The sequence below is a fragment of the Coregonus clupeaformis genome, chromosome 29 (genome assembly GCF_020615455.1).
Source record: "Coregonus clupeaformis isolate EN_2021a chromosome 29, ASM2061545v1, whole genome shotgun sequence".
Classification (NCBI taxonomy): Eukaryota; Metazoa; Chordata; class Actinopteri; order Salmoniformes; family Salmonidae; genus Coregonus; species Coregonus clupeaformis.
Window position 1 is genome coordinate 44,949,795 of NC_059220.1, and position 23,449 is coordinate 44,973,243.

At 46.4% G+C, this 23,449-nt stretch overlaps 1 protein-coding gene and 1 pseudogene across 1 annotated transcript; one reads left to right on the forward strand and one right to left on the reverse strand.

Annotated features, from left to right (window-relative positions):
• The first annotated feature begins 371 nt into the window (after positions 1-371).
• On the forward strand, positions 372-5,413 carry LOC121544494 (annotated as a pseudogene).
• A 709-nt stretch (positions 5,414-6,122) lies between these two features.
• LOC121544493 (TLD domain-containing protein 2) lies at positions 6,123-13,813 on the reverse strand. The gene is made up of 6 exons (XM_041854417.2): positions 13,724-13,813; positions 13,323-13,439; positions 9,192-9,344; positions 8,773-8,868; positions 7,901-7,974; positions 6,123-7,715 (listed from the first exon to the last, which is right to left on the reverse strand). Exons 2-6 carry the CDS (start codon positions 13,437-13,439, stop codon positions 7,580-7,582), a joined length of 576 nt encoding a protein of 191 aa, XP_041710351.2. The 5' UTR covers positions 13,724-13,813; the 3' UTR covers positions 6,123-7,579.
• Between the last annotated feature and the right edge of the window lie 9,636 nt (positions 13,814-23,449).

The window sequence follows — 23,449 nt, forward strand, 5'->3', positions numbered from 1 at the left end:
AGAGAACATCCTTGCGGAGATTTAGATTTTGACAATGAATGACAATCAGGATAATGTTTGTTCAATGAAGCGGGTTAAATAATGTGTATGTGCCCCTTGCAATTCTGTAAATTGAAACTAGTTGTTTATTATTCATCACCAAGGGCCGTAATAACTTTTACACAGATGTACTCATATAATGTTAGTCTGTGCTCCTAAAAACCAATAAGGAGATGGGAGATGCGGGACTTGCAGCGCGTCAAGTGTCACAAATAGAACAAAGTTATATTTTTTGCACCTGGCTAAACAAGACACTTGTTGACGTGTGCGAGCAGTGTGGGTGCAATGATTGAATAACGTGTATGTGTATATTTATTTTGCAACGCTCGCGCATGCGACGCGGGCGGTGTGGTCAGCAAGGTTTGGTAAAATAGAGCCCAAGGTGTCATATCATAGCTGACACCCCATTCTTTCTGCAGCCATCTTTGAATCTTAATTCAGAATAAATATTTAAGAGTTTTTGGAAAACTTTGTCACAAACCGAGGGAGATTTTACTGTCACTCTGTCACAACTTTACATGTGCACTGTTCTTCAATAACATGCGTTTTTGTAAAATTGTCAGTGGAAATTGTTGGAAGTAGTCCTTGTGCATAGAGTTGTATGATTTGTTTAACATTGCAATCAATGGTTTTTGTTTGGCATACATTTTAAGGTGAAGAATCAGAGGCTCAGCGTCATTCTGTCACCTTGGAATTGCCCGAAACTAATCCCCTCATTTCCTTGCCATGTTTACTTTCAACTCCCAGTACACTACTTTGGTACATTTTGATAAACTGATACATTGTAGCTGCTAGAGTGCAATATTTATTTACCCAAAACAATGTTTTCATAATTGTAGAGAAGTTGGGGTTTAAAAAATGCACTCTGATCTGTCCCAGACATATTGTGTGGAGCATCAAATTGAATGTCACTGGAGCATGAGAAATGACACAATAAGACACAATAAGGAGCTCTTATTGTGTGTTCCTCCAACCGGAAGTGGCCGAGAAAGCACTGGGCGCAGATGGCCTCTTTCTCTTCTCCTCCTTGGACAAAGACCATGACCTGTTCCTCAGTCCTGAGTTCAAACCCATCGCAGAAAAACTCACAGGTTCACCACCAGCCTTCTTATGCGTCCTAACACGTTCAAATCCAAAATGCTTAATGTCTCTGGTTCTCTGTAGCTCAGTTAGTAGAGCATGGCGCTTGTGACGCCAGGATAGTGAGTGTGATTCCCGGGACCACCCATACGTGGTCCCAGGAATGCATGCATGACAAAGTTGCTTTGGATAAAAGTGTCAGCTAAATGGCATTTATTATTATTATTATTAAACCCAACACACACACAGGCATGCTATGGCATACCAACACTTGATTCAATGTAATGTGACATAGTAGGTTGTGTCATATTTGCTGTATGATCTCTGTGTGTCCTCAGATGGAGCTGCAGGACGTCGGTCCCGTCCACGCCCTCCTTTATCCAGGATGAGGAAGGGAACATTATCGACAGCTGACGGGGAGGCAGCGACCCCATCCAGTTTGTCTTCGAGGACATCCACTGGATGTCCGAGATCAGCAGCGAGGAGGCCGCTCACCGCCTCAAGGTCACCTCCTACCCTTTCAAGAAGGTACGGCTCAATACGCCTGCTCAGTTTTGTCCGATCTACGTAGGGGCTTGTTCTAGTCACCTTTGAACTTCGATCACGACTGGGTATACCTAAGCTCTCTCAAAAATAACTTGACAACTGTTCACTTGTTTATGTGAATCTGAACCATTGTGACGATATAAACTGAGTGTACAAAACATTAGAGAACACCTTCCTCAGAACAGCCTCAACTCCCCTTTTTTCCCTCAGATCAACCTCAATTCGTCAGGGCATGGTCTCTACAACGTGTCAAGCGTTCCACAGGGATGCTGGCCCATGTTGACTGGATGTCCTTTGGGTGGTGGACCATTCTTGATACACACGAGAAACTGTTGAGTGTGAAAAACACAGCAGCGTTGCAGTTTGACACAAACCGGTGCGCCTGGCACCTACTACCATACCCTGTTCAAAGGCACTTACATATTTTGTCTTGCACATTCATGAATGGCACACATATACAATCCATGTCTCAATTTTCTCAAGGCTTAAAAATCCTTCTTTAACCTGTCTCCTCCCCTTCATCTACACTGATTGAAGTGGATTTAACATGTGACGTCAATAAGGGATCATAGCTTTCACATGGATTCACCTGGTCAGTCTGTCATGGAAAGAGCAGGTGTTCTTAATGTTTTGTATACTCAGTGTATGTCTCTTCTTCCATTGTCCACAGGTGTCATACCTGCCCTTCTCAAAGGCCTTTGAGCGAGCACAGGCAGAGAGCAAGCTCGTGCACTCCATCCTCCTCTGGGGGGCACTAGACGACCAATCCTGCTGAGGTGAGACTGTTCACCTGTGACTGCTCTATGGAGAGCCCTGATAGTAATCAGCCTCTTAGTGCTCACCTAGTTTAGGAGAGTCAGAGATATTAAAAGGAAATTCCGCTACTTTTCAACCTCATATTCATTATCTCTAGCACCATACCAGTGTCTACATATGTGAAAATGGCCAATTTCTATGATCCATGGTTTAAAAATGCTTCTCTTTGACATCACAGGGTAGGATTAAAAGTAAGAAAAGGAGGGTGTTTTCTTTCTGCCCATATCAACACAAATCTCAGTGTTTAAAAATCACCGTTTTTAAAATGTTTTAACTTTTGATGACGTCATCAGGTAGAACTTTTAACTTCAATTCTTTTCTACAAAATGTGCTGTTTTCACATATGTAGATACTGGTATTGTGCTGGAGATAATGATAATGAAAAGACAACCTGTAAAAGCAGCATAGCCTAACCTTTTCAAGCACTGAATATTAAAATGGAAATTCTATATGTTGTGTCTTTTAGCTTGGTATCTGACCTTTTTGTTTCCTCCAAACACATTGTCACAGGTTCTGGGCGGACTCTTCGGGAGACAGTGCTGGAAAGCTTGCCCATCCTGGCCCTTCTCAACCAGAGCTTCGTCAGCATCTGGTCCCTGGTCAAAGAGTGGCTGTGACTTGCTATATAAAGAAGGCAGGCAGGCATCAAGGCATTCAGTTACTGTTTGATTGAATGTTAGAATGGGCAAAACGAGTGACCTAAGCAACTTTGAACGTGGTATGATCGTTGGTGCCAGGTGCGTCGGTTCCAGTATCTCAGAAACGTCCGGCCTCTTGGGTTTTCACACACGATAGTGTCTAGGGTTTACTGAGAATGGTGCGACAAACAAAAACATCCAGTCATCGGCAGTCCTGTGGGCAACAACAGCTCGTTGATGAGAGAGGTCGAAGGAGAATGGCAAGAATCGTGCAAGCTAACAGGCAGGCCACAAACAGGCAAATAACGGCACAGTACAACAGTGGTGTGCAAAACTGCATCTCTGAATGCACAACTCGTCGGTCCTTGTCAAGCATGGGCTATTGCAGCAGATGACCACACCGGGTTACACTCCTATCAGCTAAAAACAAGAAGCGGCTCCAGTGGGCACGCAATCACCAACACTGGACAATTGAGGAGTGGAAAAACATTGCCTGGTCCGACAAATCTGGTTCCTGTTGTGTCATGCTGATGGCAGAGTCAGGATTTGGCGTAAGCAGAATGCGTCCATGGCTTCATCCTGCGCCTGGTGTCAACGGTACAGGCTGGTGGCGGTGGTGTAATGGTGTGGAGAATCTTTTCCTCCCACACGTTAGGCCCCTTGATACTATTTGAGCAACGTTTGAATGCCACACCTTGTAGAATCCATTCCCCGAAGAATTCAAGCTGTTCTGGAGGCAAAGGGGGGTCCGACCCGGTACTACATGAGTGAACCTAATAAACTGGTCACGTGTATTTTAACCCAATAATGGTTGAATTGAAGACGTTTAAGCTGCCTATCAATCATTGTTTTTGCGACCAGTGGACAGCCAGTGAAAAATGTGCTCTTGCAACAGCTGCAGATCCCAGCCTATGGAATAAAAGTTTGAGGGAGTTCCTACCTTCTAAACTACTCTGTGGTAATGCGCTCCATACTGTCAAAAACGAGTTTAAATTAATTAGAACATGCTCAAACTCAAGCACTTTTGATAGACTCAAAGGGGAAATCTGTAGTTGCTACATCCAATTATTATTTAAAAAATTGTACTTTTTACCCCTTTTTCTCCCCAATTTCGTGATATCCAATTGGTAGTATTGTCCCATCACTTCAACTCCCGTACGGACTCAGGAGAGGTGAAGGTAGAGAGCCATCCGTCCTCTGTAACACGACCCCACCAAGCCGCACTGCTTGCTTAACCCAGAAGCCAGCTGCACCAATGTGTCGGAGGAAACAATAGACCTATAGCAAATGCAGCATATGGCATTCATTTTTCAGTAGTGCTCAAAGCATTCCATTCCATAAGGGCAGCATTTATTTTTCATCTCGAAGCAATGAGCCCAATCAGTCCTCCATGACAACAAAATCATAAACAACAGAGGAGGGCTGGCTAATAAGTCCTTCATTTTGGGGTTATGTTCAGGTGTAACAATTTGGCAAATCTATACTTCCATATTTCCAAGTCAAATTCTTGAAGATCAAGGGGTATTAAATTAATTGTAATGACTGTAAATCTGACAGACTTTGTAAAGATAATCTAATTGTATTATTATCTGTAGTAGAAAGCAATGGGTTAGAAGAAGCCTACATAACGAACTCAAAGTACAATGCAACATCCATTTATGGCCAGCTATGTAAACTAACATTGATTTATCCTGCAATAGATGTCGTTCAATTTGTAATACATTTTTGTCTTCTAATGCCTCAAGGGGAAATTAATGTAAAAGTAATCAGATTAAGTTACCGATTACAATTTCAGAGGTAACTAACGGATTACAATTAGAAAGTAACCTACCCAACCCTGCCTGCAAATCTGTATGTGCGACCAATAAACTTTGATTTGGATACTTAACTTTGTTGATTCTGGATGTTGCTAAATAACCAGCGAACACATTTTTTACTGGTTTGGAGGAAACGACAACAGCCTAGGGATGTCGAAAATAAGGTAAAACTTCAAAACTGAACCATCACTTTAAGGGAATGTAATTGGTGCCTGTGCCAGACCCAGGTATAATAATAAAAAAAACTCAAGGTTGTGTGAAAATGACTTGAATCTCTCTCTGACCTACATTATTCTCTAATGACTCTAGGTCCACCACATCAATGCTAATTACTTCCTGGACGAGACGTCCGTGAAGCCTGAGGAGGAAGCCGACACATTTAGCTTCTCTGGTGGGTTCGAGGACCCCGCCACTGCTATGTACATCAACTTTCTTAAAGAGGGGCTGGAGAAAGCCAAGGAATACCAGGCACAGTAAAGACTGGCAGCGGTCAATATTATGTTTGTGTCTAGAAATGAGGGTAATTCCTCTGAAGGAGCTAAACGTCCAACGTCTGTGTAGGGATCCGATTCCTTCGGTGCTGGCAACTTTTCAGGTTGTTTCATTAGCATCCAACATGATCAGTATTACAAGAACCTCTTCAAAGGACAGTGGCAGCTATACCAGTTGAGCCCTTCTGAAGACATATGCTTTAGACTTTTTTTTATAACTAAACTCAATACTCAGTTGCTAGATGTTCTTCAAGTAAACATACTTCTCATCCATCAGAACAGTAGCCAGGTTTCAAACGTCTCTCTGCCAGTATTGGCTAATTCATTTTTACTTCTTATAACAGTGAGTTCAAATTTGCTTTACTCACTTAACATTCTCAACATCTTCACACCAAAACAAGCAGACTGCACCATAATGCATTGTTCTAATTCTTGTTTTTCTTAATCTCTGTTGTGCAATATGTAAAGAACCATAGATTTGTAATACTTCTGTCATTGTTGGAAGAGTTGGAGTTGGAGTGGCAGAGCAGGTCAAGTCGTTCCCTCTAGAGTTTTAGCAGTTTGTGACGGCCTTGCCTGAAAGTCCAAAGTTGGCTAGCCAAGGCCTGACGTCATTGCTAAAACCTCTGCAGGCAACACCCCTGCTCTGTTCCCGAGGTTGCCAACAGCTGTCATGGAAACACAAAACAAAGTTGGATGGTGGCACAATGTTTAATGTAATTGCTTTTTGTTATCTTTCCTATGAAGCCAAACATTGCTGTACATCTCATTTTAATTAACCTGTAGTTTCAGAACACCTTGCCCATGAGATCAGAATTCACGGTGTGACTACACCAAAGATTATCTAACAAAATGAACCGTTATCAAGGGCAAGATGAAATGGACTTAGTGAGTACATTTGAATCAGGTAATATCTTAGCAAAATGTTATTTCTCCATCCTCTTGTTAAAGGAAAGATTCACCTATTTTGAATGTTATATCGTATGTGCATCTCTGTTCTATCAATTCCCGGGGTCATTTCATGTGTATCTGAGCTAGTCGCTGTTCAAGCAGGCTGTATTTTTGCCTGCTTGAACAGCGAATCGCTCAGATAAACATGAAATGACCCCGGGAATCGATAGAACATCGCTCAGAGATGCACAAATATGATATAACGTTCAAAATGAATGAATCGTTCCTTTTAAATCGCAGCAATGTATGCACATGTTAGCATTGCATCCCCTTGAAATAACCTTTGACTAAAATGGGTCTTTGCTAAAAGGAGTCTTGATTGATATTTTGTCCCCAAGCTTGCATTGACCACTGGATGAGCTCGATGTTTCTCAAAAATATCAGATAAAGACATGTTATAATAACATTAGCCCTATTTTAAACATTTTGTTGATTTTGTCTACTTGTTGTATTATGGGAACATAGATCTAACTTCTGATCAGTGACAGCAACTTTCAGGTATTGTTTGATGGATAGTGGGTAGCATTAAACATTTTTAAAGACAGTTAGGTTAGACTGCGTCCTCTTTTTGTTCAAGTTAACTAAATTTGTACATCAGTTCATATAATTTGGTCCATATGCAAAAAGGGGCATCTTAAGCCCCTATTTCTTCAAATTTCAGTTCCTCCATTTTACAAAAGAGACAGCCACCTTCAGGTTAGCGATTCACAAGAGGCAAACAGATGTACAACAAAAAGATGATGCCAGAATAACAGTGCCAATTGTGCTGGGGTGGAAATGCAGGCTTGCACATGCAGGTAGGTCTTCAGATGGAGATCATTGCTAGAAGGAGATGTGAATTCCACCACAGAACTACAGTATCCACAATGCACAGTCAGTTGAAAGTGAGGACCATACCAACCTGCAAAAGGAGTGGGGGGGTTGCAACAGGGCAAGTCTTCCAATGGAGTGAGGCTTCAACCTCAGTCCCAAACCACCAACACCCCTCCTCCACCTAATGGTTTGGTCCACATTCAGAGCTAGGGTTCAGAATAATCACAGTTCAGATTGCAGCCCAAATCCACAGAATTAAGTCAAAACAGGTACCTCCAACAACTCATTGTTCTAGAAGAGATGGGTTCTAGAGTCTTGTTTAAAGCAGTCATTGGATGGCCAGACAGAGTGAGTGGGTGTTGCTAGGCGAGCTGAAGAGGGCAGGCCTTCACCAGAACGTCCACACCTCCAGGTCTATGACGTGGAAGTCGTCTCTTTCCGAGAGGCAGCAGTTGTTGAAGGTGTAACATGGGCTACTCCTGCCCAGGTACAGAGTCTCATCTAGCCACAGGCCAAAGTGACCACTGCGGAAGAGAAAGAGAGAGAGAAACTCAGTTAAATTGTTTTAGAGTAAAGTAGTGTGTTCTCCTAAACATATTGACACATACTGTACCACAAAGCAACAGACTAAGTGTCAAGCAAACAGAAATAACATTAGCATCAAGAAAACCATAACGTAACACATTTGTATGACTGGGAGTGGCCCTACCTTCCTCCTCCGATAGCAAAAGAGTCCAGGTCTCCCTTTATGAAGAAGGAGTTTTCTCCGGTCCATCTGAAACACTGTGGGAGGTGACAAGAGTCAGTCAAGGACACCAACACAGGGGTACCTCAGGTTCCTATCTGATTAATGCATTCCTTCTCTGACAGCCCTTTTCGCATTGCAGACCAGGTGAATTGCAGACCAATGAACTTGCCCTTTGTAATGCTCTGCATATACAGTACACTACTGATAGCACAGGAGGCTGCTGAGGGGAGGACGGCTCATAATAATGACTGGAACGGCGCGAATGGAATGGCATCAAACACATGGAAACCATGTGTTTGATGTATTTGATACCATTCCACTTATTCGCCTCCAGCCATTATCATGAGCCCGTCCTCCCCAATTAAGGTGCCACCAACCTCGTGATTAATAGCAACGAGTGACCTTTCATAATCCAGTCATGTATTAAAATCGATCATGTGATGTTGCTGTCCCGTGTAGCTCAGTTAGTAGAGCATGGCGCTTGCAACACCAGGGTTGTGGGTTCGATTCCCACGGGGGACCAGCATGAAAATGTATGCACTCACTAATTGTAAGTCGCTCTGGATAAGAGCGTCTGCTAAATGACTAAAATGTAAATGTTGGTAGAGACCTTTATGTGAATAGTAATTTGGTTGCTATGGAAACTCATGCCCTATTACATCAGCAAGATTTGCAACACAAACAGTATTGTCTTTTCACTTAGGATGGCAAAACAACAATCCTGTGCCGATACCTTAAAAAGCCACATTTCAGATTAGAACATGTAGGAGAGAATTGTTTGGCAATGGTTGTGTAAGTGTAGTGTATGCATCATAGTGTGTGTCATGTATGACCTTGAATCGAGGACGCAGCATGAAGAGAAATGTCTCTCCTGTGCCGTAGAAGGTCTCGCTCGGCCTCAGTGGGTGAGAGAGAAAGCTCCCAAACACCTGGGGCACAGAGAAACAAAAACACAACCCTCTGGTAACCAAACAAGACCGAGCTCATACAATGAGGGTCTTCATAGGTAACCATAAGTCCACAATGAACTTGTGACTCCTGGCAAATCAACCCCACCATAGTCTCTGGAACAGTTGAGTGTCTGAAGTCAATAGTGCAAATGCCATGAAAAGCATGTGGTCTATGGTACGTGCTTCTGTGTTTAATCTCTAAAGCAGATAGATAGTCAAAAATGTTGAGGGTGGTGCATGGAACATTGGGGAGCTGTTTGTAACTTTTAAATAAAACAAATCTGAGTACATAAAAAGGTCACCTGATTGAGCGAGTCCTTAATGACCATGAGTACAGGCGAGTCGCTGCCGTTCAGCTTCCGGTAGAGGGACTTGAGGCTGGAGCCGTGAAGAGACGTGCTGTAGGCCAGATGCCACATGTGGCCCACTGTCCTGGGAGGCAACTCGGCTGAGAGCTGGAGAGAGAGGGAAGGATTGAGAAGGAGAAAGAGTTGTGTGAGGGTTGGAGAGAAGGGGCACAAAGATGGGAGAATAGATACTTATTAAAAGATTAAGATTAGCTCAACAGAGGAAAAGATTAGTTAAAGAAAAGGGAAATAATTGGTATCCAACAAGTGAATGAGCCTGGACATAATGAAACACTTGAAGAGCTGACCTGCAGGGCTCCATAGCTAATGTATTGGTTCAAAGTGCTCACAGCACTGCTCTGCTTAAATCTCTCCACAGGAGTTCACTACCAGCGTTCTACCTTATACATCCTGTGACGTCACGAGAGGCTACACAGCTTTCAGCGGGATTGCTCAAGTAGTGCAAGGAGACAAGGTTCAAACCAAACAAGGATTTTATTATAGGTCTTGGGAAATTAACGAAAATATAACAAAATTCTGTTCTCTTGTGGCTCTTTAAGGGTTAACAGTTCAGGGATGTCTCTTCCACATCCAAAATCATAATTCTCACTCGCTCAGATAACTTTTCCACAGCCTTACTGTAGTCCACGTTGCAGCTAGTGGCCAACCCAGCAAAAAGTCCTTCCAAATGTCTCTCACGTATTTCCACAGGTGCATATATCCAAAGGTGAGTATTTCCCAAAGGTAAGTATCTCCAAATCCTTATATTCCTCATGGAAGTGGACGTGCAGCACTCTTGTCCTCCAGAGAGCCCAGGTTGGAGACTGAGTCTCTTCCCTTCCCAAACCTTCAGCTCATCAGCTCCTCATTTGTTTCAGCTGCGTGGGAAGATTGGCCATAGAGGGGTGGAGTTCCCGACCATACCAGCAGATGGAGCCATAGCTGTCTGGGTTTGCAGCCACCTCAGGGGGATGTAACGTCCCTCCAGGACACAGCCTCTCGTGACATCACACATCCCCCTCTTCGGGACCGACGTCCTCGTCGGGGTAAAGGCAGCGAAGAAGGCATCACGCCGGGAGAGGGCGTCCGCATTGCCGTGGTGCTTGCCAGACGGCTCTCTCTTCAACTCCTCCAACTCTAGGACCAGGGACTCAGCCTCCTGTTGTCTCTCCTTGAGTTTCTTACTGAACGCATCAGCCTTGGTTTTAGCAGAGTTTAGCTTCTGTTGAGCAGCTTTCAGTTCCTTCTCTCTCTCTGCCTCCGCATTCTTCATCTTGTTCTCCAACACCTTGTACTTCTCCTCTGCCTTCTTCTGGACCTCCTTACTACTGCGCAGGGTCTCCTCACACTCCTCGATGGTCCTGCGCAGCCTCTCCAGCTCCTCCTGTTGCTTAGGGAAGGAGCTCTGTTGGAGTTTAGCCTGGAGGATATCTAACTCTTCTGTCTTCATGTCTAACTGTTGCTTTAACAAACGATACCTCTCAGCGGTCCCCTTCAGACCAGACAGTTCTTTGTCCAGATTCTGTAGCTCCGTCTCTGTGTCGGTCTGGGCACCTGCCATCCCTATCAGAGCCCGGGCGGGAGTGAGTAACTCGGAGGATTGCACCGGAGCCTTCCCAGGATGAGTCTTGCCTCTCCGTTTCCGAGGTACTCGGGTTATCCTCTCCTGAGACTCTCTCCAGAGTGGGTAAAAGGCTGGGCAGTCTCGTCCAATTAGGACAGGGAGGGAATCAACCACCCCCGCCGTCGTGTGTATGGTTCCCCGTGTGCTGGTCATTGTAAGTTCAGTAATGGGGTATTCTCTGGTGTCCCCATGGACACAGGAAACTGGGAGGACTTTCCCCGGGGGTCAGACACGTTGGGCCCACCAAATCCTTACGCACCAGGGTGGCCCGGCTACCAGAATCCAGTAAGGCCTCCACATCATGGTGATTCACAGTTACCGGGCAGGTGGGGGTCGATCTGGGCCGCCATCTACGACTCCCAAGAGCGAGGCAAAACGGTGTGTGGGTGCTGAGCTGGAGGACTCCGCAGTGGGCATAGGTTCATCGGCTGGTTTCCCACACTGCCAGGAGATATGTCCCATCTCCCCACACCGGTAACACTGTCGAGTTTCCCCCCTCCTGGTGTACTCTTCTTGGACCCGCCTGGTTTCTGGCTCCCCCTGGAGCCGGGATAAGTCCTGACGTGGCTGGGTTCGAGACCTTGGGGTCCTTTGGACGGGTTCTTCCCATTTGTGGTGGGGCCGCACTCCTGGGGTCTTTTCGGGAAGCATTCAGCATCTCCGCTGTGGCCTGGTACTTTTCCACAGCTTCCACGGTCAGATCAGCCGTGGTCAAGGCCTGTTGACTGATGAACCGTTTTGCCTCATAAGGCAGGGCGCGTAGGTAACGATCCACCACAACGGCCTCCACCACCGCCGCTGCTGTATTCCTCTGCGGATCCAGCCATTTCCTTGCGATTCGGACAAGTTCATGCATCTGCGCCCGAGGAGGTTGGTCTGGTTGGAAGGTCCAGCTGTGAAAGCGCTGGGCCATACCAAACTTTGTGAGTCCATATCTGCTGAGGATCTCAGACTTCAGGGCATCATAGTCAGTAACCTGGTCAGGGCCCAGGTCCCGGACAGCATTCAGCGATTCCCCGGTTAGAAAGGGGGGCTAACAGACCAACCCACTGTTGCTTGGGCCAGGCTTCCCTAGTGGCCGTGGCCTCAAATGCATGCAGGTATGCCTCAATGTCATCGGTAGCTCCCATCTTAGATATAAAGTCACTTGCCTTTATTGGGCGGGTATTTTGGACCACCCTCTGTCTCTGCAACTGCAATTCCTCTGCCTTCAGAAGGTTGGCTTTCTTTTGCTCCTCCAAGAGAGCCACGTTTGCTTGCATCTGGGCTTGCTGGCCAGCAACAAGGGCTTTCAATATGTCCTCCATTTCAGTCGGCGGGGAGCCTACGGCCAACTTGGAAAACTGGGTGATCAAACCTTCGGTATCCTCCTCTGACATGCACTATTAACGCTTGAGCGTGCCCGTATTCTCCACCATCTGTGCCGTCACGAGAGGCTACACAGCTTTCAGCGGGATTGCTCAAGTAGTGCAAGGAGACAAGGTTCAAACCAAACAAGGATTTTATTATAGGTCTTGGGAAATTAACGAAAATATAACAAAATTCTGTTCTCTTGTGGCTCTTTAAGGGTTAACAGTTCAGGGATGTCTCTTCCACATCCAAAATCATAATTCTCACTCGCTCAGATAACTTTTCCACAGCCTTACTGTAGTCCACGTTGCAGCTAGTGGCCAACCCAGCAAAAAAGTCCTTCCAAATGTCTCTCACGTATTTCCACAGGTGCATATATCCAAAGGTGAGTATTTCCCAAAGGTAAGTATCTCCAAATCCTTATATTCCTCATGGAAGTGGACGTGCAGCACTCTTGTCCTCCAGAGAGCCCAGGTTGGAGACTGTGTCTCTTCCCTTCCCAAACCTTCAGCTCATCAGCTCCTCATTTGTTTCAGCTGCGTGGGAAGATTGGCCATAGAGGGGTGGAGTTCCCGACCATACCAGCAGATGGAGCCATAGCTGTCTGGGTTTGCAGCCACCTCAGGGGGATGTAACGTCCCTCCAGGACACAGCCTCTCGTGACATCACAATCCATAGTAGGGGTTTTGCGAATTGTCAGTAATCTACTCAGCACGAAGGTTCAGTTATGAATGGCACTGTGTGTATGACTGAAGACCAATGCTGCTTGAGGGAGACTGAGGCAGAAGCAGAAAAGTCAGGTTTAGTCGCAGACTCTGGATTTATCTTTAACCCCAGACCAGTCAATGAATGCTGAACTTGTAATGCATTTGTGGAACTAGAGGCAAGAAAAGGAATGTGTGCAATTTCTTCTATATGTGTGGTGCTGGCCAGTGACATGTCATGAGAGGCTTTAATTAATTTCCCCTTGGGGATTAATGAAGTCATTATCTCTCTTTCTTATCCAAGAATGGATGAGAACAATCTTCCATTGTGAATTTGTGCATGTGTGATTAGATCAGACAGTGTTTTGTGAAGACCTGACATACATGTGTCTATGGTTGGGTGCTCACCTCTCTGACAAGCGTTGCATCCAAGATGCGACTCTGCTCTACGATCTCACACAGTCCCTCTGGATCTTTGTCCATGACCAGAGGTAGTCTCCCACCACCGTCCTCCACTGACACCATCTGCAAGACAAGACACACAACCTAGTTATAAACCCATTAACATCACACTCTCACTCAAACTTGACACACACGTCACACTCAAACAACAACCACGGACCCCACCCCACCTAAACACTGCTCAAACTTTCAAACAGTTGCTCAAACTTCCCCAGGGCAAGATGTGCACAAGATGCATTGTCACCACTGACTCTCTAGTCAAAGTAAATAGAAATAGCCATTTTTGTTGTCAGCCACTATAGACTTTCTTTAGGACTCTCCTCAATGACATTAATATACAAACTTACCTCCCAGTCCTCCCCAGTCCGTCCGTGGTTCTTGGACACCTCTTCCTCCTCTTCTCTGTCGTTGACCAGTACAAACTCGTCTTTGTCGCCCTCCCCCTCCTCCTCCTCCTCCTCCTCCTCCTCCTCCTCCTCCTCCTCCGACCCTCCCTCCAGTATGCGCAGGTCTGGCCTCCAGTGGCTCAGATAGGCGTAGAGCTCGTCTGAGCTACAGACAAGACCATGAGAGCAGAAAGATTTAGTGTTAAAGACCTTTGACTTACTTCTAGTGAGAAATGTCTTTGAACTTGAAGTCTCTATATTCCTCAGCAAGGGAGGTCATTGAAATTGCTGCACAAGACATGTAAACATTATGTTAATGTGGTCCTCTGTAGCTCAATTGGTAGAGCATGGCGCTTGTAACGCCAGGGTAGTGGGTTCGAACCCCGGGACCACCCATACGTAAAAATGTATGCACGCATGACTAAGTCGCTTTGGATAAAAGCGTCTGCTAAATGGCATATTATTATTATTAATAATAATAATAATAATAATAATAATAATAATGTTAGACATTGTCAGTGTGAGGTGCTAATGTTCACAGAATGTAAGTGGAGTGTAAATGCTAAACTAAAACAGTCTTTCTGTGGCTCCAGACTGCAGACTGTTACCTCTCCTGGGAGAAGGCGAACCAGGCATCCCACCGGGGCAAGGTTTTGGTTGTCCCCAGCTGCAGGCCTGCAGCCAAACCCTTCTTCCCAGCGGACCGCTGGAGCCGCAGCCTGACGAACATGAGACATCCAAAAGTCCCTGAAGAAGGTCTAGAGGGGCCTGGAGAAGAGGTAGAGAAGTAGGGGGGAGGAAGAAAGAGAGGGAGGGGGGAAAGAGGGCGAGAGTGGGAAAAGGGGAGAGAAAGAAAAGGGGAGAGGGGGGAGGATGGAGAAAAAGAGTGAGGGGATAGCAAAACAAAGAAAGAAAAAGAGACTGAGTGGGAAGCATTTGTTATGATAAAATCTTCCTACAAACTTATCAAGCAGACCTAAACCACACAGTGCTGCTTGGGATAAAACAATGAGATAAACCTATCGACTTGATTCCTTTCCTTACCTGGCGTCCGATTCCTCACAGACTGCTCCTTCTCCGTCCCCTCTCTGTCCACCAGCTCCATTCTCACTAGATTCCCCGTCCCTGCTGCCTCTTGTCCTCCACAACAGAAGGTGGCAGCACTGCTCAGCACAGCCACTCCCAGAGCCCCGGATGACTGCACAACCAGCTCTTCCAGTGGACTCCCGTTCCCCTCCAGCTGCTTCTCTGCCTCAGTCATGTCACTGCTACTCTCCTCCTCAGCGACCCCCTGGACCAGGCTCAGAGCCAGGGCAGACCTCAGCTCCGACGTAGCAGCAGAGACCAGCGCTGGGATAGTCTCCCCCTTGTGCTGTGGGCTCCTGCTGCTTCGCCTCCCACCCTGCTGGAGCGTCTTGCCAGTTTTGGAGCCAGTTTTCTGTGTCTTTTTAGTTCCTTTCCACCTAGTTACAGAAAAACAACCCCCTATGTATGTTGCATGTTCTGCAATATGTAACCCGGCAAACGCTCCTTGATGGTGGTCCTGGCGCCGACGAAGATGGCGGCCTCGCGACTAGCTCTTAGGAAACTTTGCAGTATTTTGTTTTTTTATGTATTATTTTTTACATTATTAGCTCAGAAAGTGTTTTGCGTCATTACATACAGCCAGGAAAAACTATTGGATATCAGAGCGGCGGTAACTCACCAGCATTACGACCAGGAATACGACTTTCCCGAAGCAGATCCTTTGTTTGCTCTCCCCAGGGCAACTGAACTGATTCCAGCGGCTGACCCAAAACATTGCCGGCGGAGGAGAGGCACTCGGAGCGGCCTGCTGGTTCGACTTAGGAGGCGCGCACACCACCCACCGCTTCCAAGTATTCTACTCGCTAATCTTCAATCTTAGGTTAACAAAGTCGACGAACTACGGGCAAGGATTTATTTCCAGAGAGACATCAAGGCCTGTAACATACTCTGTTTCACGGAAACATGGCTCTCTTGGGATATTCTGTCGAAATCGGTCCAGCCAGATGGGTTCTCAGTTCATCGCGCAGACATAAATATCTCTCCGGGAAGCAGAAGGGCGGAGGTGTATGTTTCATGATTAACGACTCGTGGTGTAATTGTAGTAACAGAGGAACTCGAGTCCTTCTGTTCACCCGACCTAGAATTTTTCACAATCAAATGCCGACCGTATTATCTCCTAAGAGAATTCTCTTCGGTTATAGTCACGGCCGTGTATATCCCCCCTCAAGCCGATACCACGACGGCCCTCAAAGAACTTCACTGGACCTTATGCAAACTGGAAACCACATATTCTGAGGCTGCATTTATTTTAGCCGGGGATTTTAACAAAGCAAGTTTGAGGACTAGGCTGCCGAAGTTCTATCAACATATCGACTGTTGTACTCGCACTGCTAAAATCCTCGACCATTGCTATTCAAACTTCCGGGATGGTTATAAGGCCCTCCCCCGCCCTCCTTTCAGCAAATCTGACCACGACTCCATTTTGCTTCTCCCTTCCTATAGGCAGAAACTCAAAACAGGAAGTACCCGTGCTAAGGACTATTCAACGCTGGTCTGACCAATCGGAATCCATGCTTCAAGATTGTTTTGATCACGCGGACTGGGATATGTTCTGGGTAGCTTCAGAAAATAATTTAGACATATACACTGAAACAGTGACAGAGTTTATCAGGAAGTGTATAGGTGATGTTGTGCCCACTGTGACTATTAAAACCTACCCTAACCAGAAACCGTGGATAGACGGCAGCATTCGCGCAATTCTGAAAGCGCGAACTACCGCATTCAACCACGGCAAGGTGACTGGGAATATGGCAGAATACAAACAGTGTAGCTACTCACTCCGCAAGGCAATTAAACTGGCAAAACATCAGTATAGAGACAAAGTGGAGTCGCAATTCAACGGCTCAGACACGAGACGTATGTGGCAGGGTCTACAGACAATCACGGACTACAAAAAGAAAACCAGCCACGTTGCCGACACCGACGTCTCGCTTCCAGACAAGCTAAACACATGTTCATGGACATATTCAATCTCTCCCTTTCCCAGTCTGCTGTTCCCACATGCTTCAAGATGGCTACCATTGTTCCAGTACCCAAGAAAGCAAAGGTAACTGAACTAAATGACTATCGCCCTGTAGCACTCACCTCTGTCATCATGAAGTGCTTTGAGAGACTAGTCAAGGATCATTTCACCTCTACCTTACCTGTCACCCTAGACCCACTTCAATTTACTTACCGCACCAATAGATCCAAAGACGATGCAATTGCCATCACACTGCCCTATCCCATCTGGACAAGAGGAATACCTATGTAAGAATGCTGTTCATTGACTATAGCTCAGCATTCAACACCATAGTACCCTCCAAGCTCATCATTAAGCTCGAGGGTCTGAACCCCGCCCTGTGCAACTGGGTCCTGGACTTCCTGACGGGCCTCCCGCAGGTGGTGAAGGTAGGAAACAACATCTCCACTTCGCTGATCCTCAACACTGGGGCCCCACAAGGGTGCGTGCTCAGCCCCCTCCTGTACTCCCTGTTCACCCATGACTGCGTGGCCAAGCACGCCTCCAACTCAATCATCAAGTTTGCAGACGACACAACAGTAGTATGCTTGATTACCAACAATGACGAGACCGCCTACAGGGGAGGAGGTGAGGGCTCTGGGAGTGTGGTACCAGGAAAATAACCTCTCACTCAACATCAACAAAACAAAGGAGATGATCGTGGACTTCAGGAAACAGCAGAGGGTGCACCCCCCTATCCACATCGACGGGACCGCAGTGGAGAAGATGGAAAGCTTCAAGTTCCTTGGCGTACACATCACCGACAAACTGAAATGGTCCACCCACGCAGACAGTGTGGTGAAGAAGGTGCAACAGAACCTCTTCAACCTCAGGAGGCTGAAGAAATGTGGCTTATCACCTAAAACCCTCAAACTTTTACAGATGCACAATTGAGAGCATCCTGTCGGGCTGCATCACCGCCTGGTACGGCAACTGCACCGCCCACAACCGCAGGGCTCTCCAGAGGGTGGTGCTGTCTGCCGAACGCATTATCGGGGGCAAACTACCCGCCCTCCAAGACACATACAGCACCCGATGTCACAGGAAGGCCAAAAAGATCATCAAGGACATCAACCACCCGAGCCACTGCCTGTTCACCCCGCTATCATCCAGAAGGCGAGGTCAGTACAGGTGCATCAAAGCTGGGACCGAGAGAATGAAAAACAGCTTCTATCTCAAGGCCATCAGACTGTTAAATAACCATCACTAGCACATTAGAGGCTACTGCTGCCTATTGAAATCACTGGCCACTTTAAGAAATGGAACACTAGTCACTTTAATAATGTTTACATATGTTGCACTACTCATCTCATATGTATATACTGCATTCTATAATATTCTTCTGTCTCTTAGTCCATGCCGCTCTGTCATTGCTTGTCCATATATGTATATATTCTTAAATCCCATTCCTTACTTAGATTTGTGTGTATATGTTGTGCAATTGTTAGATATTACTGCACTGTCGGAGCTAGAAGCATAAGCATTTCGCTACACCCGCTATAACATCTGCTAAACACGTGTATGTGACAAATAAAATTTGATACCATAGAAATCCTTGGACCAATTTAATTGGCTATACTCCATTTGCACTGCTAGATATCACAGAGAACATACAGTATTTAAGGTCACTGTTGCTACCTGTGGATATGTCAGACTCACCCACACTGATCCAGTCATAGTACGTATTCGAGATACACCGATTTGACAGGTCTGCCCAGAATATAGGATTATTTTAGTGACCTCATAGGTTAAACGCCTTCCAGGCAATGTGAAGACACAGTATGTTGATCTGTGCAGAGCTGCACCGAATCTGTGTGTCTCAATCGTGCACAGTCATTCAATGCTGACCTGTGTGTGGAGGAGTTGAAGTGCACGTGGGAGATGTCCGAGTAGAAGGAGACCGAGGCCAGGCTGTCCACTGAGCAGGACAGCAGGTACTCCTCACAGCCGTGCTCCATTACCAACGGGTGGGTCTTACACGGGTCAAAGAAGATCTTATTGGACGTCACTAGCAAGATTCCAGAAACCACACCCTAGATAGATATATATATATAGAGAGAGAGAGATAGAGAGGTGAGAAAGGTAAGCGGGTGGTGAGAGAGGGGTGAGCAAGAAGTGCGAGAGCGAGGTGCGTGAGAGGTGAACGAGAGCGGCGCTAGTCTCCACCCACCTTGCGGTCAGTGATGTAGCGGCAGAACAACTTGAGATACGGCATGGCGGCTTGCCCTTCACCTTGGGAGCACTCGGGAGGGAGGGCCAGTAGGCAGCGCTGTCCGTCAGGCATTGGCACTGCCTCCACATCCTGGGAGAATCAAAACACAGCCGTAGCCCAGTAATATGCACTTCTCCCCTTGACTTACTAGTGTCTAAAGCAGGCATTAGCCACTCGTTAAAACAGTGCTTTATATACACAGAGCTGACTAAGCAGGTTTGAAAAGAACAGTTCTCACAGAAACAATCAATCATTGCCATTAGCGAGTTAGCTACGTTTTTCCAGTCCTGCATTGGCTCTTATTCTTTCGAACAATTTAAGCTTAATTTAAGCTATTTTGGCCTCTCCTGACAAGAACAGTCAACTCTACCACCGGAAAAGCAAGAACACACTCCATTAAAGGCCTGACAGGAGCCAGATAATCATGGTTAAATAATGTAAAAACATTGTCAAATGTACTTCCTCTTCTGTATGATTTGTGGAATAAATGCATTCACATTGTCCTTACCAGTAGTTTGTCATACTCTGCATCTGGTGATGGGGAGTGAGGGCTGGCAGATGGGGCCAGAAAAAGCCCGAGCCCCAGGTCAGTGTCCAACTCTGGCTCCAGCCTGAGGTTGGGGTCAAGGTGCATCACCGCGGGAGATGAGCCTTGGTCAAAGCCTTTACTCTTGGGAACGCGGAGGTTCTTCGAAATGAAAGTGCGGAGAAACATCACAACACACATTTGTGCGCTGCTGTAAATAAAACTCTGCCCAGTTTAAGACCTCCCACTTCCTCTTTCTAATGTACTGTGAACTCTACATCTGCTTTACTGTGGTCTTATCTGTAGCCTACTGGAGTGGAGGGGTGGAGGATTGATTTGGTAACAATGCAAAATACAGGTAACTGCTCAAATTAAGGAAACACTTGAGTAAATGAGGGATACAAAGTATATTGAAAGCAGGTGCTTCCACACAGGTGTGGTCCCAGAGTTAATTAATCAATTAACATCGTATCATGCTGAGAGCCATGTATAAAAATGCAGAGTTGGCCATTATTTTGGCTACCATGGCCAAAAGAGATCTCAGTGACTTTGAAAGAGGGGTCTCAAAGGAGCATAGGTGTGTGTGTGTCAGTCACCAGATCTCAACCCAATTGAACACTTATGGATGATTCTGGAGCGGCGCCTGAGACAACGTTTTCCACCACCATCAACTAAACACCAAATTATGGAATTCCTTGTGGAAGAATGGAGTTACATCCCTCCAATAGTTAGACACGTGAATAATATATTCCAAGATGCATTGAAGCTGTTCTGGCAGTTAAATGGTGGCCCAACGCCCTATTAAGACACTATATTGGTGTTTCCTTTTTTTTGCCAGTTACCTGTAGGTTCTCTGAAGACCATGTGGTGACGACTACGTAGTCTTTCACTCACTTTGCATGCCAAATCCATGGTGGAAAGTACAAGCAAAACAACATACTATATATACACAAATGTATGTGGACACCCCTTCAAATTAGTGGATTCGGCTATTTCAGCCACACCCTTTGCTGACAGGTGTAGACAAATTGAGCACACAGCCATGAAATCTCCATAGAAAAACGTTGGCAGTAGAATGGTCTTACTGAAGAGCTCAGTGACTTTCAACGTGGCACCGTCATAGGATGCCACCTTTCCAACAGGTCAACTGTAAGTGCTGTTATTGTGAAGTGGAAACGTCTAGGAGCAACAAAGGCTCAGCCGCAAAGTGGTAGGCCACCCAAAATCACAGAACAGGACCGCCGAGTGCTGACGCGTGTAGCACGTAAAAATCGTCTGTCCTCGGTTGCAACATTCACTATGTTCCAAACTGCCTCTGGAAGTAACGTCAGCACAAGAACTGTTCGTCGGGAGCGTCATGAAATGGGTTTCCAAGGCCGAGCAGCTGTACACAAGCCTAAGATCACCATGCGCAATGCCAAGCGTCGGCTGGAGTGGTGTAAAGCTCACCGCCATTGGACTCTGGAGCAGTGGAAACGCGTTCTCTGGAGTGATGAATTACGCTTCACCATCTGGCAGTCCGACGGATGAATCTGGGTTTTGCGGATGCCAGGAGAACACTACCTGCCCGAATCCATGGTGCCAACTGTAACGTTTGGTGGAGGAGAAATAATGGTCTGGGGCTGTTTCATGGTTCGGGCTAAGCCCCTTAGTTCCAGTGAAGGGAAATCTTAATGCTACAGCATACAATGACTTTCTAGCTGATACTGTGCTTCTAACTTTGTGGCAACAGTTTGGGGAAGGCCCTTTCCTGTTTCAGCATGACAATGCCCCCATGCATAGTGTGTCACGTTTGTTTTCCTGTGACATTTCAAGGTGTCACATGTTGAGTGAGGAGAAGGTACAGAATGCAGAAACAAAAGATACCAGTCATTATATATAAATAAATGTTGGCTCTGGAAGATACAGTATGTATGCATACATGCATGTGTACAGGATGTAGCATCTGATAAGGGTGTCTCTTTCTTACCTGCCGGGAGATGAGGGAGGAAGAGATGAAGGAGGTGGAGAGCTGCCTGTTCAGCTTAGTCTGATCTGCCAGGCTACTGCACTTGGAGGAGACACTGAACACAGTGTCTTCATGGCCAGCCTGTGAGTACACATAGTGCAGAAATCCACTTCAGGTAGTACTCCAATATTAAAAGAAATCAGACCAAATAATTAATATTTTCCCTTCATTTGAGACGCCACAGCCCTCTGACAAGCCCAATAATATCATGTGAACCCTCCAGCCGCTCCTACACAACACAGGATTCAGCTATTGACAGATAGGTTCATGGACCTAAATTACGTTCCCGACTTTTGAGACTCCATGTCTGCGGGCATTATTACCAGGTTTCAAAACTGGTCATTCAACTGAGACTGCTCTTCTGTGTCACGGAGGCTCTCCGCACTGCTAAAGCTAACTCTCTCTCCTCTGCTCTCGTCCTCCTATCTGCTGCCTTTGACACTGTGAACCATCAGATCCTCCTCTCAGAGTTGGGCATCTCCGGCGCGGCTCACTCTTGGATTGCGTCCTACCTGACAGGTCGCTCCTACCAGGTGGCGTGGCGATAATCTGTCTCCGCACCACGTGCTCTCACCACTGGTGTCCCCCAGGGCTCAGTTCTAGGCCCTCTCCTATTCTCGCTATACACCAAGTCACTTGGCTCTGTCATATCCTCACATGGCCTCTCCTATCATTGCTATGCAGACGACACACAATTAATCTTCTCCTTTCCCCCTTCTGATAACCAGGTGGCGAATCGCATCTCTGCATGTCTGGCAGACATATCAGTGTGGATGACGGATCACCACCTCAAGCTGAACCTCTGCAAGACGGAGCTGCTCTTCCTCCTGGGGAAGGACTGCCCATTCCATGATCTCGCCATCACGGTTGACAACTCCGTTGTGTCCTCCACCCAGAGTGCAAAGAGCCTTGGCGTGACCCTGGACAACACCCTGTCGTTCTCCGCTAACATCAAGGCGGTGACCCGATCCTGTAGGTTCATGCTCTACAACATTCGCAGAGTACGACCCTGCCTTACACAGGAAGCGACACAGGTCCTAATCCAGACACTTGTCATCTCCCGTCTGGACTACTGCAACTCGCTGTTGGCTGGGCTCCCTGCCTGTGCCATTAAACCCCTACAACTCATCCAGAACGCCGCAGCCCGTCTGGTGTTCAAACTTCCCAAGTTCTCTCACGTCATCCCGCTCCTCCGCACACTCCACTGGCTTCCAGTTGAAGCTCGCATCTGCTACAAGACTATGGTGCTTGCCTACGGAGCTGTGAGGGGAATGGCACCTCCGTACCTTCAGGCTCTGATCAGTCCCTACACCCAAACGAGGGCATTGCGTTTATCCACCTCTGGCCTGCTGGCTCCCCTACCTCTGCGGAAGCACAGTTCCCGCTCAGCCCAGTCAAAACTGTTCGCTGCTCTGGCACCCCAATGGTGGAACAAGCTCCCTCACGACGCCAGGACAGCGGAGTCACTCACCACCTTCCGGAGACACTTGCAACCCCACCTCTTTAAGGAATACCTGGGATAGGATCAAGTAATCCTTCTACCCCCCCCCCAAAAAAAAAAAAAAAAGTGTAAAGTGGTTGTCCCACTGGCTATCATAAAGGTGAATGCACCAATTTGTAAGTCGCTCTGGATAAGAGCGTCTGCTAAATGACGAAAATGTAAATGTAATTATTCACACTCAGCTACTGTATGTGTGTGTGGGTATGAGAGGGTGTGTGTGTTTGAACTATAGACTGGTGGGAACATGCCTAATTGCTTGTGTGTGTTAAAACATTTTTAAACAAGCCATTGTGATACAGGCTACCAGTTTGGCATTATTTGAATACTGTTTTTTTTACAGTAGTTCCACATT

What these genes read in the sequence shown, in the direction of transcription:
- LOC121544493 (XM_041854417.2), bottom strand. Translation starts at nt 13,439, where the DNA reads ATGGTGTCAGTGGAGGACGGTGGTGGGAGACTACCTCTGGTCATGGAC. An exon ending in ATGCAACGCTTGTCAGAGAG is followed by an intron (nt 9,345 to 13,322) that starts GTGAGCACCCAA and finishes CTCTCTCTCCAG; the next exon opens with CTCTCAGCCGAGTTGCCTCC. An exon ending in TTTGCTATCGGAGGAGGAAG is followed by an intron (nt 7,716 to 7,900) that starts GTAGGGCCACTC and finishes TCTCTTCCGCAG; the next exon opens with TGGTCACTTTGGCCTGTGGC.